The sequence below is a fragment of the Myotis nattereri genome (genome assembly GCF_964212035.1).
Source record: "Myotis nattereri genome assembly, chromosome: 1".
Lineage (NCBI taxonomy): Eukaryota > Metazoa > Chordata > Mammalia > Chiroptera > Vespertilionidae > Myotis > Myotis nattereri.
Window position 1 is genome coordinate 73,621,921 of NC_138075.1, and position 21,407 is coordinate 73,643,327.

General features: G+C 41.8%; 1 protein-coding gene across 2 annotated transcripts in view; it reads right to left on the bottom strand.

Annotated features, from left to right (window-relative positions):
* FMN1 (formin 1) overlaps window positions 1–21,407 on the bottom strand; it is a 393,533-nt gene that overhangs the window by 289,017 nt on the left and 83,109 nt on the right. Inside the window, exon 2 of one of the 2 annotated variants that reach the window (XM_081108000.1) lies at window positions 19,117–19,295. In XM_081108000.1, coding sequence (XP_080964126.1) covers window positions 19,117–19,295 — 179 coding nt within the window. Of the gene's footprint in view, window positions 1–1,156; window positions 2,875–19,116; window positions 19,296–21,407 lie in introns of those variants that run through there. The other variant, XM_081108001.1, reaches the window with a different exon arrangement.

The window sequence follows — 21,407 nt, forward strand, 5'->3', positions numbered from 1 at the left end:
CATGTAACTATCTCTAAAAATATCACAAATCCACTTTGAGCTGTAGATATAGATACAAATGTACTCCAATCAAGTACACTTATAGGAATGTTTACAAGTGTATCCCAAACAGCTCCATGGTTTTTTATGATATAATGACTACTATTCCACTTTCTATCAACATTAGCTGTAGGCCAAGATACACTTCTCAAGCAGCCCACATTGCTAGTTCAATTCGCTTTTTCTTTCCTATTAAAAAAATAATAGTGAGATGGCCTTCAAGCTATTTTTATCGGTTGATTTTTGTAACTATGCAAGTGTTACACTGTGTATAGTTTTTAACTAAAACCCAAGATAATTCTACCAAAAACTTTTTAATTTTTAACACTTTAACTGATGAATTGTATAAGAGGAAATAATTGTATTCTGAGTTGATACAACCCAAGACGTGCTATTTGTTGTCCTTATGAACCTCTAAGATCTACTGGACAGGTAGTCTATAAATTACCAAATTAATTAATTTTCTTTGCATAACAGTTTTTATTAATTAGATAGTCACCATACACTACCTTCACTTAATCTTCACAACCACTATATAGGGTGAGGGTTAGCACTTTTTTTTTTCTTTTCTCCTCATGAGGAGATTGAGGCTCAGAGGTGATCAGGGTCACCCAGACAGTAAATGGCATTGTCAGAATTAAAATCCAGGTCTCATTTTAAATGCAGTGCTCAATCAGGATGCCTTGTAACCAACCCAGAACATTTCAATTACATCACAAACAAGTATTCTGCCAAGTGACAGACATATAAAAGAAAAATACTTTTCACCGAGGTATATAATTAAGTGGTGAGGAAACCTGGGCTGTTTCCATATTGCATCGCATCCTCATGCTGCTCAGTTTTATAAGAACATTTACTATTAATGTTTAAACTCCAAGTGGCAGCTTCCCTTTCCCACCAGCACATAATTACATACACCTCTCTCATATCAATCCATAAAAACGTAAGGAAACGCTGCTGACCTACTCCTTACAAGGACAATTTCAATAATAATCATCATTCACCTAGAAGACAGTCACTAATAATAGGTGATCGGAATTCACTTGGACAGGAACCCTCAAAAGAAATACAGCAGCATCGCATTGTATGACAAAATGGAAAACCCAATTCTACATACGCTTTTGGAATCCGAGGGGCCGTCGGCTGGCCTTGCCTTGGACCGTTCAAACACAGCTCTTAGGGACTCCTTCTCATGCCTCATCTTGCGCTTGAGAGCTTCCAGCTCAGAGGTGTCAGCTGTGGTCCCCTTTTTGGGGGGACGGATGAACAAGGCTTTAAAGGCCTCCAGGGCGGTTTCTGGTGGCTTCGGTTTGACCTCTCCACCCGGGGTTTGGGCTTCTGCTGGGCCGCCCTGGCTCTCCTGGGCAGCGCTGCAGCCCATCTCTCCTCCCCGGGGCGGCTCAGGGTCTTCTGCCTTCACTTCGGCCCTGGGCATGTCGATGCTGAGGAGCTGGGAGAGCTGCTCCAGGAGAGTGGGAGGGGCCTTCAGGTCACCGGCTTTCTCCCCAGTCTTCCCTGTCTGAGGCCCTGTCTGTGCTAGGGACTTCTGAACCGGCTGGGTCAATTTGAGCAGAGCCAGGTCCCCATCCTTTGGTTTAATTTCGGTGATGGTCTCCCCACCCTCAGCAGGAGCCCCCTTCTTCAGCACGCGGAGCCCACTAAAGAAAGCTGGCAGCTGGAATGACTTCTCTCCAGGGGATTCTTTTTTAGAAGAGGTGTTCTCGGTGACACCAGCACTCAAAGTCTGGTCTGTTCCCACAGGGAGAACTTGGGAACCTTCTTCCCCAGCCTGTCCTTGACTGGGGCTGTGCTCCGTCTGAAGACCACCATCAGCAGGTTCCGGTTCGCTACATGTCTCAGGGGGAGCCCCCTGAGGACCTTCCTCTCCGAGCTCTGCAGCATCCCTCTCCCCAGCGGCAGTGTTCTCTCTACGGTCTCCTGGCTTTTCTTTGGGCTCTTCAGATGGCTCGGATAAAACAACACTTGGGGACTTTGGGCCATTGGTGTTGCTTCCCTCTTCTGGCTCCTGGCCACCATCCTCAGAGTCCGAATCACTGGTGGTGGTCACCAGGGTCCCGCGAACCAAGATGGCATCGTCTCTGCTCACACTCAGGGCAGTGAGTGGAAGAAGCTCTTGACCAGGGAGAGAAGTCCCTGCCTCTGCTTTTCCCTGACCTCCCTCCGACTCCCTCCCTGCCTCCTCCCTCGCAGTCTTCCCATCATCTCCTCCGAGGCCCGGTGCAACCTGAGCCCCTGCCTCCTGCTCATCCGAGACCTGGCTGGGACCATCCAGCCGACGCGTGGGATCCACCCCTACAGCGTGGAATGCTTGCAGCACCACGTCTTCCTCCTCGGGCTTCACAGATTCCAATTTACTCGCAAACCCAAAGAAGGATTTCATAGAGAACTTGCTCAGGATCGACTGGGCCATTTCGGGTCCCGCTTCAGACTTGTCTGGTTGCGAGGCATCACTGCCATTCACAGGGTCACCGACGTCCTCCATGCCTCACCGCAGCGCCCTCGATGGCAGCCCCGACTTCTGTTACCTGCCCTGCTCTCAGTGTATCCACTCCATCAGCTCTTAACTTACAGGACGGGAGCAACAGGACCGGCAGCCAGCTCCTCGGCCGCCCAGCAGCACACTTGGTCTCTTTCAGGTCGGTCACTGTGCTCCCCTTCCGGTCTGTGCGGCCACGGTGCGCCCAGGGCCACTGTAAAAAGTCCGCGGAGCTCTATGCCCAGAAGCTGCCTGGGCTGCGCACCTTACTACTCGCGGGCTGGGAGGCTGCTCCTCTGGGACTTCCGTATTTATTTCCGCGGACAAAAGGCTTTTTGTCGTAAGGAAAGTCAGCCGGCCCCAGTCATCCCAGCCCAGGACTTCACCACAGCTCCGCCCCGGTGCCTGTCTTTCTCCTGGTTGCTTTCAACTTCCTCATTGGTGAGCAAGTGAGGCTCCAGAAAGTGCTGAGCCGGCAAGCTGCTCCTGACAGCCCTCCACCACCCCAGCAGCCCAAGACGTTCAAAAGTGAATCAGCAGAAAATGACTGAAATACTTTTTACGGGCCCTCCTTTGCCATCTAAATTATGGTCAGAAGCCATAACAAACAAAAAAACAAACAAACAAAAACCACACACAAAAAACTAGCAGTGCACACAGATCAACAGCCACTCACAAAGCCAAAGCAAAGAAATAAAAGTAAAGAAAGAACTAGATCATCTCAAAACCCCTGGAACTCAAAAGCAGTTAATTTACTGCCCTTGAAGCTTTTTTTTTTTTTTTTAAGTGCTTTCTTCCGCTTCCCTGCAGGTTTCATCTGGAATGCAGATTTTAGCTGCTGAGGCCGGAGAAGGAAAACCAACGCGACTGGTTTCAGATTACGGCTGTTTTAGCTCTGCCCTGGTGTCTCAGTGTTCCACAAACAAGCACTTAGACATCACGCCCACCACGCCCAGTGTCCACCAGCCTTAGGGTGGCAGAGTAAACAGCCCCAGCAGGAATGGTTACTCTCCACACTCCCTGCCAACCTCAGGCTTCTTCAGCAGCTCTGACTTCCTGGCTCTCTTAGGATTCCTGGCGGCTAAAGGGCACCTCTCTCTGCTTCAGTGATCCAACCAACTAAAGGAAGCCTGGCATGGTGCAAGGTAACACACAACCTGCCTTGTCAGGCAAAGCAATTCACCGAAGTCCCCGAGGAGCCACATTCCTCTAAGGGACAAAACATCTGAAAGGTCTCTACCAGCCAGGTCTCTATCAAAGACTCAATTTGCCTAAAACAGAAACGGGACAGACAAAACCACCACCCAACATCAGCTCAATGTAGTTCCCAATACTCTGATTATATCCTGGGAACCTGGCAACTGGGGTCCTGGAAAAACTGCAGCCCTGTCTCCCAGCTGCATCGTTGCCTCTTGGGACAGCTTCCTGTCGTACCTGAAGGTCTCAGTGTTTCTCTTTCAAATCCTGTCCAGTCAGCAGGCATTGAGTAAGCACCTGGGATAGGCAAGGCACCGTGCTGGATCAGGAGAGTCAAGCTAGCTTAATAGTTACCGTGGCTCAAAAGTAATCATCGGCTCTCTTTGAGCCCAAGTGTTAAACACGAACAGCAACTTATTCTGCAAAATAGTTGTTGCCAACAAGCCAAAGGACCGTCTTGCCTTCTCTGTAGCAGGGAATGGCTGTGGGTCTCCCACTGATAACTTGTATCATGTTCCCCAATAAACATGAACACTAAGAAATTCTGATTGCAATAGCACGTCTAGCAATGTGTTCAAAAGGAACCCTCGCCCAAAGAGGGTACATATTGTATTCCATCCATCCTTATAGGAAAGTTAAGATAGCACTTCCTAATCCCTGATTTGACTATTTCTAAATGGATACTTTCCTGTTTGCTAGTGATCCTAGTATATTTTGGGATTATTAACTAGGGCACACACAATTAAAAAACAAGTCCACCACACATGCAGAAATATTCACTGGTGCCATTTAAGTCTCAGAACCAGCTTTCTGTCCAGAGAAAATGCACATTGACCAAATCAGACTTCTGCTTCAAGGCTGAGGGAAAAAAAGGAATCATCACACCTGCCTATAAGATCAGTCTCCCAATATGCATACGGGTGAGGGGAGGAGACATGGCACATATTTCCTTCTTTAACTGAGAAGGCTCCATTTTCTCAGACGTAACTACTAACTGATTTTTAGAATACGTTTCAAGAACCCTCAGCAGATTTGGCAAAATGGGACATAAGTTGGAGAGACTTGTTGACCTTTCTACGCTACAGCATGGAGCAAAATTATAAAGTTTCAGAATCCTCTCAATACCCACAATGCTAATACATCATGGAGGCGGGGGTGGGCAAATCATGGGTCTCGGGAGATTATGTGATTCCAGCCCCTCAAGGTGGGTAAGGTATTATTAGGTTCATTTTAAAAGTGAAGCAACCATGGCCAAGAGAACATAACTGCCCCAGGTGGCACAGCTAGTGAGTGGAGAATAGTAATCATATCTAACAGTTATTAGGTGTTTACTATGTGCCAAGCACTGTTCTACATTAACTGACTGATACATATAACTATGAGGTCGGTTTTATTCTCTTTTTCCTATTTGGAAGCACAGCAGGTTAAAGTGGTTTTCCCATGTTCACAGCATCGGTGAGCGGTGAAATGAGAACCTGAGTCCAGGCCATCAGGCTCCAGAATCCACACTCTTAATCACTCTTCTAAAACCTTGACTTCCACCTCCTGCCAAAATAGGCCGCCACACACACCTGAATTGTGAGATATGAAGGCATATCAGCTTATGTGGCTGGTGGTCTCAGTAGGATGCATAATGTACTTTACCCTCTGAGATAACACACAATACTGACTTCACAAAAACCTTAATGAGAATGACCATTCTTTTCCGTTGCTGTAATTGAGGGGGAAAAATCTAGAGGTGCTACTTAGAAAAATCAAGCAAAAATTCCTAGCTGGCCCTGGCCGATGTTGCTTAGTTGGTTGAATGTTGTCCCATGCACCCAAAGGTTGCTGGTTCAATTGCCAGTCAGGGCACATGCCTGGGTTGCAGGCTCAATTACTAGTTGGGGGCTTGCAGGAGGCAGCCAATCAATGTTTCTCTCTCTTTCCCTCTCTCTTCCTTTCTCTCTAAAATTAATAAAAAAATATTTTTAAAAATTCCTGTTTTAAAAATATGTTTTTATTAATTTCAGACAGGAAGGGAGAGGGAGAGAGAGATAGAAACATCAATAATGAGAATCATTGATTGGTTGCCTCCTGCACGCCCCCTACTGGAGATGGAGCCCCAAACCTGGGCATGTGCATTTGATCAGAATTGAACCTGGGACCCTTCAGTTTGCAGGCTGATGCTCTATCCACTGAGCCAAACCAGGTAGGGCCCTAGCTGGCTTTTCTGCTGGTCACAATCAAGACATTGAATCCTCTGGACTAAAACACATCAAGAGGCTTTCCAGCTTGCCTTGACAATTCCCTTTCTTTCAAGAAGCATGACTCCTGCCCTAGCCAGTTTGGCTCAGTGGATGGAGGGCTCCCAGGTTTGATTCCAGTTAAGGGCACATACTTCGGTTGCAGGTTCCCCGGCCCTGGTCAGGGTGTGTGCAGGAGGCAACCAATCAATATGTCTCTCTCACATCAGTGTTTCTCTCTGTCTCTCACTCTCTCTTCCACTCTCTATAAAAGTCAATGGAAAAAAATATCCTCAGGTGAGGAAAGAAGAAGAAGAAAGAAGAAGAAGAAGAAGCATGATTCCTATCACAAAGATGTATTCACCCAAAAAGCACTATTAAGCACCGACTATGTACAAAGCTCTGGGGATATAAAGGTGAAGACTCCAGCCCTCCATAATCATGAAATGTGTAGTTTAATGGGAGAAATCAGCCAAGAAAGAGGTGATTCTAGCCATAGACTTTATACCCCAGATCCAGTGAACAGCAATAGGTGGACCTAAGACAATTTTGAATGAAAGCAAGCCATGACTGCCTAAAGCTGAGTAAGAAAGAGCACCATGGCAGTTCAAATAGATCTCTGAATATTGACTGTCTTGCCAGCCACTGGTCCTCATGACCATGAAAAATATTACTAGTTCTGGTCATTTAGGGAATTGAAATTCATTTCAGACTGTAATGTTCAAATAAGCAACCTACAAATTTGATCTTAGTTGGTTTGAAAAATGATTCCATTTACTGCTATAACATTTTCAGGAGGGAGATAATCACTTCTCTTGGACATTATGTATGTCAGTGTTTTATTCTGCTATAAATACTTATTAAGTACCTAAAACCTACTCCAAACCAGGGACAGCTAAGACTGTCACATTTACAACCTCACCTGATTGTCTTCTGTTCTAATCTCAAGACACCCAAGCTCTTTAATAGCTACACTTGAGCAAAAAGCCAAATAAAAATGATCTACCTTAGACAACTAAGTTAAAACAGACATGATAAATAATGAGGTAGCATTTGACCCACATGTTCTTTCAACTATTTGTTAAAAAAACAATCAGTACCCAGCTACTTGAAAATGGAACATAGTACATATTTGTGTGGAAAATTTACTACCAGTGAATTTTCCATGTTTCTCTCATCTCAGTATCCTCTCAAATTGAGGCTTATGCCAATTGTACCTCATGGCAATAAGAACATCAGTCCAACTTGGTAAGATAAGCCTAAAAAAGTGATTATAACAATAACCAAAAAGGCACATCACCTCATGGGAGCAGTAGAAACAAGCTCCTTGAGTCTTACAAGATTGATTAATCAGCATTAAAAACTAAAAGAAAAACACACACACAAAATAAAACAATAAAAAAAAGCCTATATGCAGAAGTTGGATGTTGCCTAAAAAGAAAACTTCCTAGAACCACTTCCCTTTACCCTGTGTGACCTTCGCCCATATCATTCAGCTTAGATAATTCCTTCCTACATTCTCATAAAACTCCGAAAGGCAAGGGAAAGTAAAGCAAACAAGATTACATTTCACAGCATTAGGCTACTTAATTCTCATGTTTCTCTTTATCCAATTTATTTCAAGTTCTGGGCCTGAACTGAATAACTAATTGCTTCCAGCTTCCTAAAGTGGTTCAACTAGGTTCATGTGAGGCTTGCTAGAGACAGCAAGTAGAAAGTGGAATTTACATTAGTAAGAGTAAGTAAAAGTGTAGAAACTATATCTGTGAAAGAAAAACATTTGAGCAATAGATTGGGAAAAGTAAGTAAACTATAAATAAGGTATGAGTGGGGTAATGGATGGAGATGGGTTTTTGGGGATCAGGAAGTTTTTTTAACTTACCAAATGAAGTTGAGATCTGAGGAAATTATGACATCACAAGTACTCCAAAGACATTTGTTACATGAGTCAGAGGCCATATGGAAGGAGTAGGTTATGAAAGAGTGTTGGTAGAATCAAATTGTTGGGAGGCTGAATGGGATTTTACAAATATTAGAAACCAATTAGCTTAGCCTTATTTTAAAGAGGGAGTCAAGAGGAGCTAAATAACTGGTACCAGTTCACACTGCTCAAGCACAGCGGCAAGATGGAAACGGGTGTCCTGACCCCTGTCCACCCCACATCACACACCCTGCTCCTGCCTTGGCATGTGTAACCTTACCTTCTTCCAGATCAGCATCCTCCTTATGCTCATTCTCCACATCCTCAAAATGAAATTATGAGGCCAAATGAAAGACAAAGCCAGAGGCCTCTGTAAGCATCCCTTCTATTTTAGTTCCATAGCACTTCCCCCGCCAACTAATACAGCACTTAATACAGCCCCTCTGCATCAGCCTATCAGAAGCCGGCAACTGCTTTTACTAATTGGTTAAAAAAGAAACCAGGCCCAGCTGGCGTGGCTCACTGGTTGAGTGTTGACCTATGAACCATGAGGTCACGGTTCAATTCCCAGTCAGGTCACATGTCTGGGTTGTGGGCTCGATCCCCAGTGTGGGGCATGCAGGAGGCAGAAGATCAATGATTCTCTCTCATCATTGATGTTTCCATCTCTCCCTTCCTCTCTTTTCCTCTCTGAAATAATAAAAAAAAAAATTATTAAAAAAAAAAAGAAAGCAGGCTGCACTTGCCTACTGCAAGAACAAGTTGCACTGATTAAGGCCTTTTTCTATTGAGCAGTATCAAGGATTGTGTGGAAATATGCTGAATGTAGGTAACAAACTAGAAGACTCTTAAAGGGAAGAGGAGAGGCTGTGATGAAGCTGAAAGAAAGAGGAGAGCAGTAGGTATGTGATTTTTCAAGGATCAAAGAACAAGGGCTGTTGCAGAGTTAAGAACCTTCCCCTGAGTCCTGGCGCTTACATCCTATTCTGCTCCTTCAAGAAGTTTGACCTTCAATAACTTATACAAGCTCCCTCCTCAGCTTCCTTGCCTAGAAACTGGGAATAAGAAAAATACTTACTTTATGGGTTGTTAAGAGCATTAAATAAACTAATATCTGTTTGACACCCTCATCAATGCCTGACACATAGTAAGTACTGTATGATACATTTTCATAGGAAAGAAACCACTTTCTTAGGGATGTCAACTAGGATCCAAAATTTTTTTTTTTAACTCTGTCAATATGAAACAGGTATTTACTGACAGCCAGAGTATGAAGGTGCCCCACCCCTACATGTGCACTTGGGCAGAAGGGCCATTTGGTCTGAACAGGATTGTTCAATATAGAAAGGCCTAAATATGCCTCCCCATGCCACACGTGTGCCACGAGTGAATGGAGTTCCAAAGAAAATTCTTTCTAAGGATCCCTTGGGGTATTTCAGGGCAAATGCTCTCTGGATTGTTTTCCATCATCTGAAAAGAGTAATTAGCTTAAAGTTTTCCCAGGTCACCACTGTAGAAGGTAACAGAGTTCACCCTGTTTTTTATTGCCTTTCCTGTGCTCCACAATGATTTTTAAACCAACTCAGAGAGGAAAAACATCCATAAATTTGGATTCTCTCAAGAAAATCCCTGCCCTAGTCAGTTTGGCTCAGTGGAAAGAGCATCAGTCTATGTACTGAAGGGTCTCAGGTTCAATCCCAGTCAAGGGCACATGCCCAGGTTGTGGGCTTGATCCCCAGTGTGGGGCGAGCAGGAGGTAACCTATCAATGATTCTTTCTCATCACTGATGTTTCTATCTCTCTCTCCCTTCCTCCCTGAAATCGATAAAAATATATTTTAAAAAATCCTTTTCTCAAGAGCCTATTGATAGACACTGATGATGATACTGCATATGTTATGCTGATGCACAAAAAATGTAAGTGGGAAAAGGAAAGACTGGGACTTACTTGTGAAGCTGGAGAGGAGAGGGGGAAAGTGGGGGGGTTCTTTAAGGTACAGAATATCCTGGGACAAGTTTTTGAAGGATTTTGAGCTTTTCCAAACTGAATAATATGATGTCCCTCATGGATAATCACTGCAGAAGCCATGAAGTCCACGCAGAAAGCATTTCATTGTGGCTAAAGTTGATCATGATAAAAGTTTTAGATGAAGGTCTGGATTCTAATAAACCATACATACCTATTGCTGCCCAGATGCTCCTGCTTCCCAAGTCATAAAACTAAACAGCCATTGGCTGTGCTGTTACTGGGTATCTTTTTCTTTTCCTTCCTTAAGTTTTTAAAGTAAAAGTTAGTTTGAGATTATTACTTCAAACAAACAACAAAGATCAAGGTATCATTCTTTTCCCTTTTCTTTTCTTTCAGGTATCATTTTTAATACTTTTTAAATGTAACGGATGCCATATAAAAATTAGGAAATGTGAGGATTTACCTAAAATAAAATGAAGGTAGATAAAAAGAGCTTGCATAATGGGAAAGAAGGGAGAGAACTAGCATTTTTTAGAGTGTCATTCTTGTCCTAAGTAGGTACCATCCTAGATTCTTTAGGCAAGTTTTCTTGTACTTTAACTCCCTCATAACTCTTAGGAGAGAGGTATCACTGAGCTCCTTTATAGATTAACAATGTCCAGTGCAAGTCTCTGCAATAATGGAAATGTTCTATATCTGTGTCATCAATACAATAGATACTAGCCACAGGTGGCCTCTGAGCACTTAAAATGTGGCGAGTGTGACTGAGGTACTGAATTTTTATTTTTTTTTAAATATATTTTATTGCTCTTTTACAGAGAGGAAGGGAGAGGGATAGACAGTTAGAAACATCGATGAGAGAGAAGCATTGACGAGCTGCTTCCCGCACACCCCCTACTGGGGATGTGCCTGCAACCAAGGTACATGCCCTTGACCAGAATCGAACCTGGGACCCTTCAGTCCGCAGGCCAACGCTCTAGCCAGTGAGCCAAACCCCTAGGGCTGATTTTTTAATTTTATTTAATTTGAATTAATAGCCAGCCACGTGTAGTGACTACTGTTTGGACATTGCTGGAGATGTTAATACTGAGGTTGAAAGAAATTAGGTCAATTCTAAGATTAGACAACCAATGAGTGGCAAAGCCAAAATTTGGACTGGATCAATCTGATTCTAAATGTTCAGCCTTTTCATTACAATAAGTCAAAGAACTATTTTAAAACAGTTCTCTTTCACATTGAAATATCAGAATGGGGGCCGAATAAATCACCTGGTTACCAGATCCAAATGACTATTGAAGTTAGAAGGAATTTGCAGAGAATAGAAAGGACACAAAGATTATGAGTCCTGATGTGATCAGTAATGATTCCTTGAAGTTAATACTCTCATGAGTTAGTCATTTTAAGAAAAAAAAATGGAAACAAATGTAAATTCATTAAAATCACAAAGGAGAAAGTAAGCTAGGCATTACCACAACTATGAGTCTATTCTTGAACACAGATGAGGAGAGAAAAGAAAAAAAGTAGAGGCGGAGGCAAGAGTTATGGCTTTGAAGTAGCATATGTGTTCAACAAGAGATATTATTTACTAGTCACATACTCACTGTGTTACTTAAGACAAGTTACTTAACATCTATGAGCGAGTGTCTACATGTATAAAATAGAAAAAAATAATTGACTCAGAAGGATTGCACTAGGAATTAAAAGTGCTTATAGTCCGAATGCAGTGCCTTCTTGATTCACCACAGATTCAGCGCGCAGTTGCAGGAATCAACGGGTGGGAGAGAGGCGTCACATTCCCAAAGTTCTGAAATCTATTCACTATTGCCTCCACTTTGTACATCATTTTAATTTGGTGTTTAAACAAAACAAGTGCGTAGAGCACTGCTGTAATTTTCAACACTTTAAAAACTATCATGAAATATTTTGAAGAAATATTCTAACAGTTCCTAGAATCAAGGTCACTTACTTTGTACAGCTGGAGAGGAAAGGTTATAATGTTCATGCACAGAGCATTTATGTAGCAGCTGCAGTTCTTAACCCAATTTAGAAATAGTAATAATAATAACAAATTGAGCTGGCTTAATTAAAGCCTGCAAAAATCAAAAGATAAGAAAAAAACGACTGGGCCCTAAAAACTGAAACCTTATGTTAACATAGATGTGCTCTAACATTCTCTAGACCAGCGGTTCTCAACCTGTGGGTAGCGACCCCTTTGGGGATTGAACGACCCTTTCACAGGGGTCGCCTAAGACCATGGGAAAACACATATATAATTACATATTGTTTTTGTGATTAATCACTATGCTTTAATTATGTTCAATTTGTAACAATGACATTGGGGGTCACCACAACATGAGGAACTGTATTAAAGGGTCTCGGCATTAGGAAGGTTGAGAACCACTGCTCTAGACAAAGGCTACTGCACTTCAAATTCTAAATAGGTCACGTGGGATTGTTATTTTAACCACAAATTACCATCTTTATCCTGGAGAGAGAAGAAAGAAAGTACTTTTCAGAAATGCATACATGGAACATAAATGATATATGTAGAAAGAGACCAGGGTTTAAAGAGACCATATGAAGTTTATAGGACCCCAAGTCCAATAAATGCACACAGCACTGCAGTTTTTTTAAAACAAAACAGAGAGGCTGAAAATTGAACTCTTTGAAAAGGGGGCAAAAAAAAGCAATTATTTTGATTTTAGAGAAACCAAATAAGATATTTCAGCTGCAACTCATTTAAATAAAATTCCTAGATAAATTTCTCAACAGTTTAATAAAATTCAACTCTATTCTGTGTGCTCTCAGGCTCTGAAAGCATAATACAAAGTTTTCTCTATATAAAATGCCAAGAGTCCAAACTTTACATGAGCAGCTAATATATTTCACGTCAGAATAGACAAAGAGAACATCACGCTAAATGTTATCAAGGTCAAAGAAAAGAGAATGTCAGACTTCCACTATCCACTAAGGTTGTTCAATGATTAAGCCAAACTTACTGTTCCTTTTGTTTTACAGTGAAATCTGAGATGCTGCTAGATTTGAGAGCACAGGTAGGTGTTAAGGGAAGCAAGGGAAATAGCATAAGAGCTGAACTTTACGATTGCCTAAATTTTCCATTTAATTTAATGTGATAATGTTCCACACCAATTTCAAAATTGGTACTAATTTGAGATAACTGGTTAAATTTCATGGGGTTTAGAAGCGAAACCAGATTACTTTTTATCAAATGTTTTATCATGACTTAAAGTGATGAGGAGTTTGTAAGGTAAAAAAAGGGGATTTTCCAATTTGATCATTAATTCATCACTTCCCACTGTTACTTTCCCCTGTATCATTTCATGATCATTTATCATACAGCCAACAGACACTTGATCTCTGTCTTTTGTTGTTAATCCTCATCCAAGGATATTTGCCCACTGATTTTTAGAGAGAGTGGAAAGGAGGGGAAGAGAGAGTGAGAGAAAGAGACATCAGTACATCAATTGCTGGCCTCCCGCAGGGCCTGGGATCAAACCTGCAATCTAGGTACACGTGCCCTTGACCAGAATCAAACTTGGACCCTCCAGTCCACAAGCCAATGCTCTATCCACTGAGCCAAACTGGCTAGGGTGACCTCTTTCTTCCTTTCTCTGTCTTTCTCATTCTGTCTTTCACGCACACAGACGCTCATACATATGTACTCATATACAAAATAGCACATCCCTTCAGAAAACAAGCTACTTTGCTATTTCTGAATTCACTTGCACACACAAGCCTCATTGTCATGAATATCTTAATGTTTTGGGTAAGTCTATCTGTGGCCTTTAGCCTTAGGTAAAGGCTCTCATTGGCTTCCATGAAAACAAGACAGGGAGGTGGCCCTTTTCATGTACTGGAAAGGCACCATACCAGAGAGCACTGTGCACTGTTTGCTGTTGAATTAAAATATGCTGTAGAGTTTGACATTCGGGAGTGAAGGAAGGTGGAAGTACTGATATCTGCTCATGCTCCCATCAGTGTTTCCTCATTCATCTTAAAGGGATAGGATCATTAAAGGGCACGTTGAGACATCTAGTGTTCCATGGTAGCCACTGCAGAATCTTCACTGGATTGAGGTCTATGGGGTGATTTGGTTGTGGTATAGTTGTTTAATTCTGAGCCTGATTCTTAATCCTTCTCACTATTTATGGGAGCTAACTCATCCCCATTAAATACATGGCTTTGTTTTGTACATTATAAACAAAAGAAAACAAAAAAAGTATCCATAGTAATGGAGAGGTAGAGGGGTTTAACATTTAAGCCCCTGGGTCTCGACACAGACCTGGGTTCAAGTCCTTGCCCCTCACTTTACTGAGTCTCTCTCTCTATTTGTACAGTAGGTATAACGATACCTCAAAGGATGGTACCTGGCATTTAGGATGTGATCAATACCTGGAAGTTTTGTTATTGGCTGAGACTCTAAAGGTTGGGTGTAGACTTGGTAATTATATCATTCCATTCATAAGATACAATTACTTCAAACCTGATGCTATGTCCTCCCCATCCGCTTAGGCCAATTCAGTCAGAAAAGTTCAGGGCTCCACAGGTGAGAAGGAAATTGAGATGATCCTTGGAAATCAGAATCACTAAGAAGAGGTTAAAGTTTGTGTTTTAAAAACTGGCAAGCAAAATCCTACTTCCAGGATTTGTGCAACCAATAATAATCGTAATGGCTGCTTATCTTTTCCTATCTTTTTTGCAATCTCAGGCCACACTTTTTTTTAGTAGTATTTCTATCTCACACACCTCCCATGTTTACAGACACTTTATAAACCACCCTCCATGGTGAGTACGCCTCTCAAATGAGATCTTCAGGAAATTTCACTGGTAAGAAATTAGGCTGCATTTGCTCTCTAGTCTGTCCGTCTTCAGTGCCTTTGCATATCTGGTTCAAATGCACGGGAAACTGAGGAGCATGGCTAATGGTAGCTTCTTGCTTGATGGCTACGAGAAACTTCCCTTTCAGTGTAACTTTATAATGTTCAGCTCTAAACAGGGATTCTGGGGTGACTGAGTGTTTGCCATACACAGATGCCACCGAGGGCAACTCACAGTTGGTGCATTTGAATGCTGCCCAAAAAGCAATGCCGAGGGTTGCCAGATTTAGTAAATAACACACAGGACAACCAGTGAAGTCTGAATATCAGAAAAACAACAAGTGATTTTTCACTCTGAGTTCATCCTATGGACTACTTAGCAACCTCGGGACCTGAAGGGGAGCTGACTGAGCACTGGGTTCAGTATTTCAGGAGTTTTGTAGATCACCCAGAATGGTCCACAGAACTTGCTTGCGCAGGTCTACAGGATAATCACCTAAAAAGAACCTCTCTACATGATAGTCTGGCTGACATTTACCCAAGAGGCATCAAGACTGGCACTGGTTGTTTGAACATTAAAATACATGCTGGTTGGCAAACAGATGCTGCCCTTAATATCTCTAGTGTCTATCCTACACCAGCCCCACATCCTGCCATTTCCCCAAGGACGTCCAGGACCTTACAATTCAGTGACTGAAAGACAAATGTCACAACATGGATGGCTCTTGAGGCATATGCTATACTAAGAGAAATAAGTCAGACAGGGAAAGACAAATACTGTATGCTTTTACTTGTATGTGGAATCTTAAAAAATACACACATACATAAAAACCAAATCAATCAAACAAACAAAAACTAAGCTCACAGAAACAGAGAACAGATGGGTGGTTGCCAGAGGTGGGGGGGCGGGGGAAAGGGGAAACAGGTGAAGGCAGTCAAAAGATACAGACTTCTAGTTATGTGATTAATAAGTTCTGAGGATCTAATGCATAGCATGGTGACTACAGTTAATAATACTGTGTTGCACATTTAGAAGTTGCTAGGAGAGTAGATCTTAAAAGTTCTCATCACAAGAACAGAATCTGGTAACTGAGGTGATGGATATTAACTAAATTTACTGTGGTGATCATTTTGTAATACACACATATGTATATAAAGTCATTATGGTGGACACCTTAAGCATATACAACGTTATATGTCAATTATACCTCAATAAACTGGGGGAGGGGGAACTGCACTGGAGAAGCAGAAAGAAGTGGTGGGTGCCTTCAAATAGAGTTAGGAGACTACAAATTTTGATCCTACTATCAGAGATGTGACATTATTTCTCACATTAGAACAAAGATTCACATTGGGAATATTGAAATGTTTTTTGTTTCCTTTAAATAAATAATTTCCATTCCAAATATCATTGCTTCGGTTATGTTCCTATAATAGAATCAGGGAAACTAATATTGTAGCTAAAAGGAACTTTGTTTCATCTGTTCCTGGTCCTCCCCATTCTGTCAAAACACATTTGATAAAAACAAAACAACAAAAAAGAACCCACATACAACAAAACAAACAAACAAATAGAAAACCTGCAGCCCAGGGAAGTTCAGCAATGCCCAGGGTGCCATAGCTAGTTAGTGGTTGAGCCAAGAGTAGAAGTGAGAGAGATCTTCAACTCCTGGTCCAGAGCAGAAGTGGGCCCACTGCCTGTTTCTGAATGGCCTGGAAGCTGAGAATGACCTTTATATTTTTCTTAATTAAAAAAAAAAGATTGTTATTATATTAAATATTGATATTCTAAGTAAGATTTTCCACTTGGAAGGGTTCTAGTGACTTGGTGAAAGTTTATATCCTGTTAATCATCAGCACACCAGCTTACAAGGACATGTTTCCCCAGGGGGACTTTGAACACTCGGTCGGGGAGGTGTTTATGACTGATATTTTGATTGGCCTTAAAGCTTTGACAGGACTGCTCTGTTTTGCACTGCCACCATCAGAACGTTCCTTTCCCAGCCTTTCCTGTGGATGTGCTGCCACTCATTAATATGCAGGGTGATAGCTAAACATTTAATAATCAGTGGGAGTCTGGCATCCACCAATCAAAATGGTAACTGGAAGGAGGGCTAGTGCTACTATGAAGGGCCTTTCTTGAGCTTTTTTTTTTCTTTTTTTCTCTATAAAGAACCAGAGAGGGAATAAGAGTCAAATGGTACTGAGGGGAAAGGGTTTGGGGGTGAGGAGCCTTAGGGCCCAAAGTGTAAATAAAAAAGCTAATGTAGAAAATAATCTTAAAAAATTATCCTAATTTTTAAAAGTTATAATTAATAGTAGACTAAGAAACATATAAAAATGTTTTATTATCTATACTTATAATAGGGTAATATGCAAATTGGTCAGGCCACCATCACATAACCACCGATCAGCAGGAAGGTGGGGCAGCAAGCTACGAGCTGGGGAGAGCTACAAGCGGGGGAGAGCTATGAGCGGGGAGAGCTACGAGTGGGAGAGCTACAAGTGGGGGAGAGCTATGAGCAGCAGTGGGCAGGGAAGCCAGCTGAGGCAGCAGAGAGCTACTCGCACATGGATTTGTGCACAGGGCCAGTAGTAATGCATATAACATATAAATTATGTTTTATATATACATATCATTGCCATTAGAGGCTAGTTCAGGAAATAGATCTTATTAATGCAATGATATGTACCAAAAGCCTAAAAATACTTGGAAGAGAAAGGGCATAGGAGAAATTATATGTGTGACAGTGGTATTTACTTCCAAATTGTAGTATACTATTCCAAAATTGGAAACAACTTCAACATCCAATAATAGAGAATAATTAAATAAATTTTGGGATATGTTATAGTGGGACAGTATGCAGTCACTTAAGATACATCTAGAAAGAACCTGAAACAACATGGGTAAGCGATGCAAAAGTGATTGATAGAAAAAGAAAGAAAGAAGGATATAAAATCTATGTTTATATGCCAAAAAATCCCTCACTGAAAATAAATAATACATAGTAAAAAGCACAAAAAATTATCAAATTTAACACTATCCTTGACTACTGAGATTACAGATTATTTTTCTTTCCATTTAAATACATATTTCAAGTTTTCTAAAAGGGTTGGGTATGATTCTTATAACTAAAAATAAACTAAGTAAAATTAAGAAATAATTTAATTTACAGAGAAGGTAAACCTGTTTAGCCAGTGCCTAAAAAAACACATAAACACAGAATTTTTAAAAAACACAAAAGAAAAAGTAAGTCTTTCAAAATCTGTTTCTGAACTTCCAGGTTCTAGGCCTTGTGCAGCAGCAAGCTGAACTGAGAGTAATATGACCAATAGATGTCACTGTTCCACTTCTTACTTGGAGCATGTCTCAAGCTGCACAATTTTACTCATTCAGAGGGAAAAACAAAACTGCAAATTTCCATGTCATCTCATGAAGGGTTGTAGATTTTCCATCTTTCAGTTCCATTCCAAACCTCCTTTTACAATAACTGGGATGTCAAATGCTTTTCTAAAAAAACATACTGTGACTATGGTTTTATAGTTATGAAAAATACAAGGTTCTGTCGTTGGTTGCGTGAGAAAATTGTCACCCATATGAACATCACAGACCTAACCCACATTCGTCAAACACATACTTCCAGGCCTGAAAGTAATGAATTGGGAAGTATTCAAGATTGTCAATAGGCATGAGAATTAATGAGGGGAAATAAGTGCTTCCTGGATTCCTAATGCTCACCCCCATCTCTGACAGGAAACTGGGAGGTGAAGGGGGTGAACAAGGGTGGTGAAAATGGGGGCAGGTGGTCAATCCTATCAGGCCACCTACAATGTGGAAGTAGCTAAAACTCAGCCCCCTGCTTTGTATAGGGTCTTCAATGCTTCTGTGTCAATGAATACAAGAATGACTGCGAAAGAAGAAGGCTGTGTTTTTAAAATGGGTCATCTTGTATTCTGCAGATTTCCTGCCAACCTGATCACCTGTTATTTGGGCAGCCGAAGAGAAAAAAAAAAAAGGTTTAGGAATGTGCAAGCAAGACAGGCTATTTGGGTTTCACTGGAAAATCCAGAGCCTATCAGTTAGCTAACATATTTCCTCATCTTTTAAGAAAAAATGATATTAAGAGATGAACAGCATCAAATGATCATTCCCACAATGGGGTTTAGGCAGCTAAGCTGATGAGAACAGAGGACTCTGAAAAGCTCAGATAAAGTGTAAACACAGTCACTTTCTAGCACATAAATTTCAGATCACCAAGATCTGTTTTCTGCCACCAGTTGATTTTTAGACAATGACCCCTCCCCCTCACAGATCACGCACACACAATGAAGCTTCAGCAGCTTTATGAACATGATTTACATCAAATGCATATTAAATGAACCTATGCTGACTGCAAAGAATCACAGCACAAACACAATATTTCTACTTACATGGAGATCCAAGTGCAATTCACTTCTGTTTGTCTTCTCTCTCTCCTCGAGGAGCAGAAAGGGATAGGCTGGTCCAGCTCTATGGCCCAGGACCCACGCACCTCCATCCCTGATGGGCAGGTCCTTAGAGGGTGACTGCTCATTGAAGCAGTCCCGGGGAAAGCTCTCGGAGGAGATGCCTAGACAAACACAGAGAAGGTTTTCAGTGACAGTGGCCAGAAAAACATCAAGCTACCATATCTGGGGACTCATGTGGGCCATTTCACACTACCTTCCTTTTTGTAAGGTTTAGAGTTTCCTTTCCTCCAAAAGTGCTTTTCTTAATTACTCTTCTGAATCACACTAACAAAGAATTAAAACATGTGCCCCCATACCACCTGCTTAAAAAAATAAGCCTAATTAGCTCATCTCTGGGCTCCCTATTCTTGCTTACTAATCTTGCCATGCATACCATTCTCATTCAGGACAGAATCGGGGAATGAGCTGGAGGATAGAAGCCAGAAGGCTGGGTTGTTGGCTTTACTACTAAAAGCTGTCACCTGAGCCAAGTCACTAGTGTGTGTGTCTTCTAGTTTAGGAACTACGCGGTGTTCATCTTCACTGTGGGGGGTGGAATCATCATGAGTGGTGCACACTGGCGGCTGGTCAGCTTGTTGAATGTGTGAGGCTGCCTGAGTGGATTATGTGGAAGTCCCTTTTCTCATCCCCAGAATGAAGATGTTCTGCTAGTTCTTATCTACATGTTAGGATGAGAATAGGCAGGTATGTGCCAGGCACTGTTCTCAGCCCTGTTCTTTGATTTTTTAAAAGGACCCTATTGGCAGGTATCATTAGTGTTCCAGTTTTAGAAGAAGAAACTGAATCACAAAGATCATACAGTCAGTAAATGGTAAAGCCAGGAATTGAACCCCGGCAGTTAAATGCTAGAGGCCATGCTCTCAAAGACCAGACTATATGGTCTCTGCCTGGCATTCTTGTGATGACAATGTGTGTTCTGTCACCAAAGGACTTTGTGGTCAAATAAGTGTGAGAAAAGTGGCATGTCTTATCCCTTGGAGCTACGATTCATAGCATATTACAGACCTTGAGTGTCCTTTAGTAAACAAATTTAGCTCTGTATAATAGTATTTTCCACACTTAATTGACCACAGAATCCATTTAAAGGGGCACCTGATAACCTTGTTGAAAGCCACTAGTGTTCCAATGGAACATAGTTTGGAAAACACTAGGTTAGGTCACCTCTAAAGTCTCATCTGACTCTCAAGTTCCTGGTCCTCTTTTAATTCCTGGTAAGCAACCCTGGCAAAATATTATGCAACCAGGCTGAAGTTAAGGGTTTAGGCTCAACCAGGCAGAAGTTAAGGGTTTAGTGTACTTTCGCAATAGAGATCACCGTTGGATATATGATAGGGTGTTTATTACACATAATCCTTGTAAGAGCGTCTCTTTGGCAGTAACCCAAAGCCAGCCAATGACTTCCGCCATGCTGCAAACCTGACTTACCAGTGACCTGAGCTGAGAGTAAGCCAGCTAACAGAGGGATCATGGGATAACATGCTTCTCCTTTCTATGAGAGTAGCATTTTAGAAGAAACACTATTCAAAAATGGCCAAGGTTTTGCTTGTTGTTTGCTTGTCCAGTCAGCTGATTTCCAAACACCTCAGAGTGAAAGGTGAGGCAGGTCCCAGCGTCTCTACAGTTGCCCTCTGGCGGGCTGCCCATAGAACACTCTCTGTGGAGACTGAGGACGTGAGAGTCCAGGGCCTCAGGTGTTTACTCTGCTGACATAGGGTGTCCAGATTATTATAACTAAGCTCTTCCTTTCCCTGAGCCAGATGTCTTAGGATGAGAGCCGTTTCAGTCACCTGGCCTCACCCTCTCCATATGCCCCTTGTTACCTACACTCTCCAGAGCGTTTGCTTTGGCCCTCCTGCTAGTGCCCCACTCTGGCTCTAAGAAGAGGCACTCTGCTAAGTACCTTCACTTTATCTTCACGGTGACACTGAGAGGAAGGTTGCTGGCCATGCTTTCATAGATGAAGAGATTCAAGCCCAGAGCCTTTTTAGCTGCCATTATATGGCTCATCTCTCTCCCAGAATACTTCTACTCATATTGGGCAAGAAAAAAGAAAATAGACCTTTTTAAATTTATGGTATACTCTCACCATGCTACATTATCTTCAGAAATGTACTAATTACTAGCCCTATTTTTCATTTTATGGCCTTCCACTTTTCATTTTTATTTTGGAATAGCTGCTGGCTTTGAGTAAAGTTTATACTGGTTAATAAAAC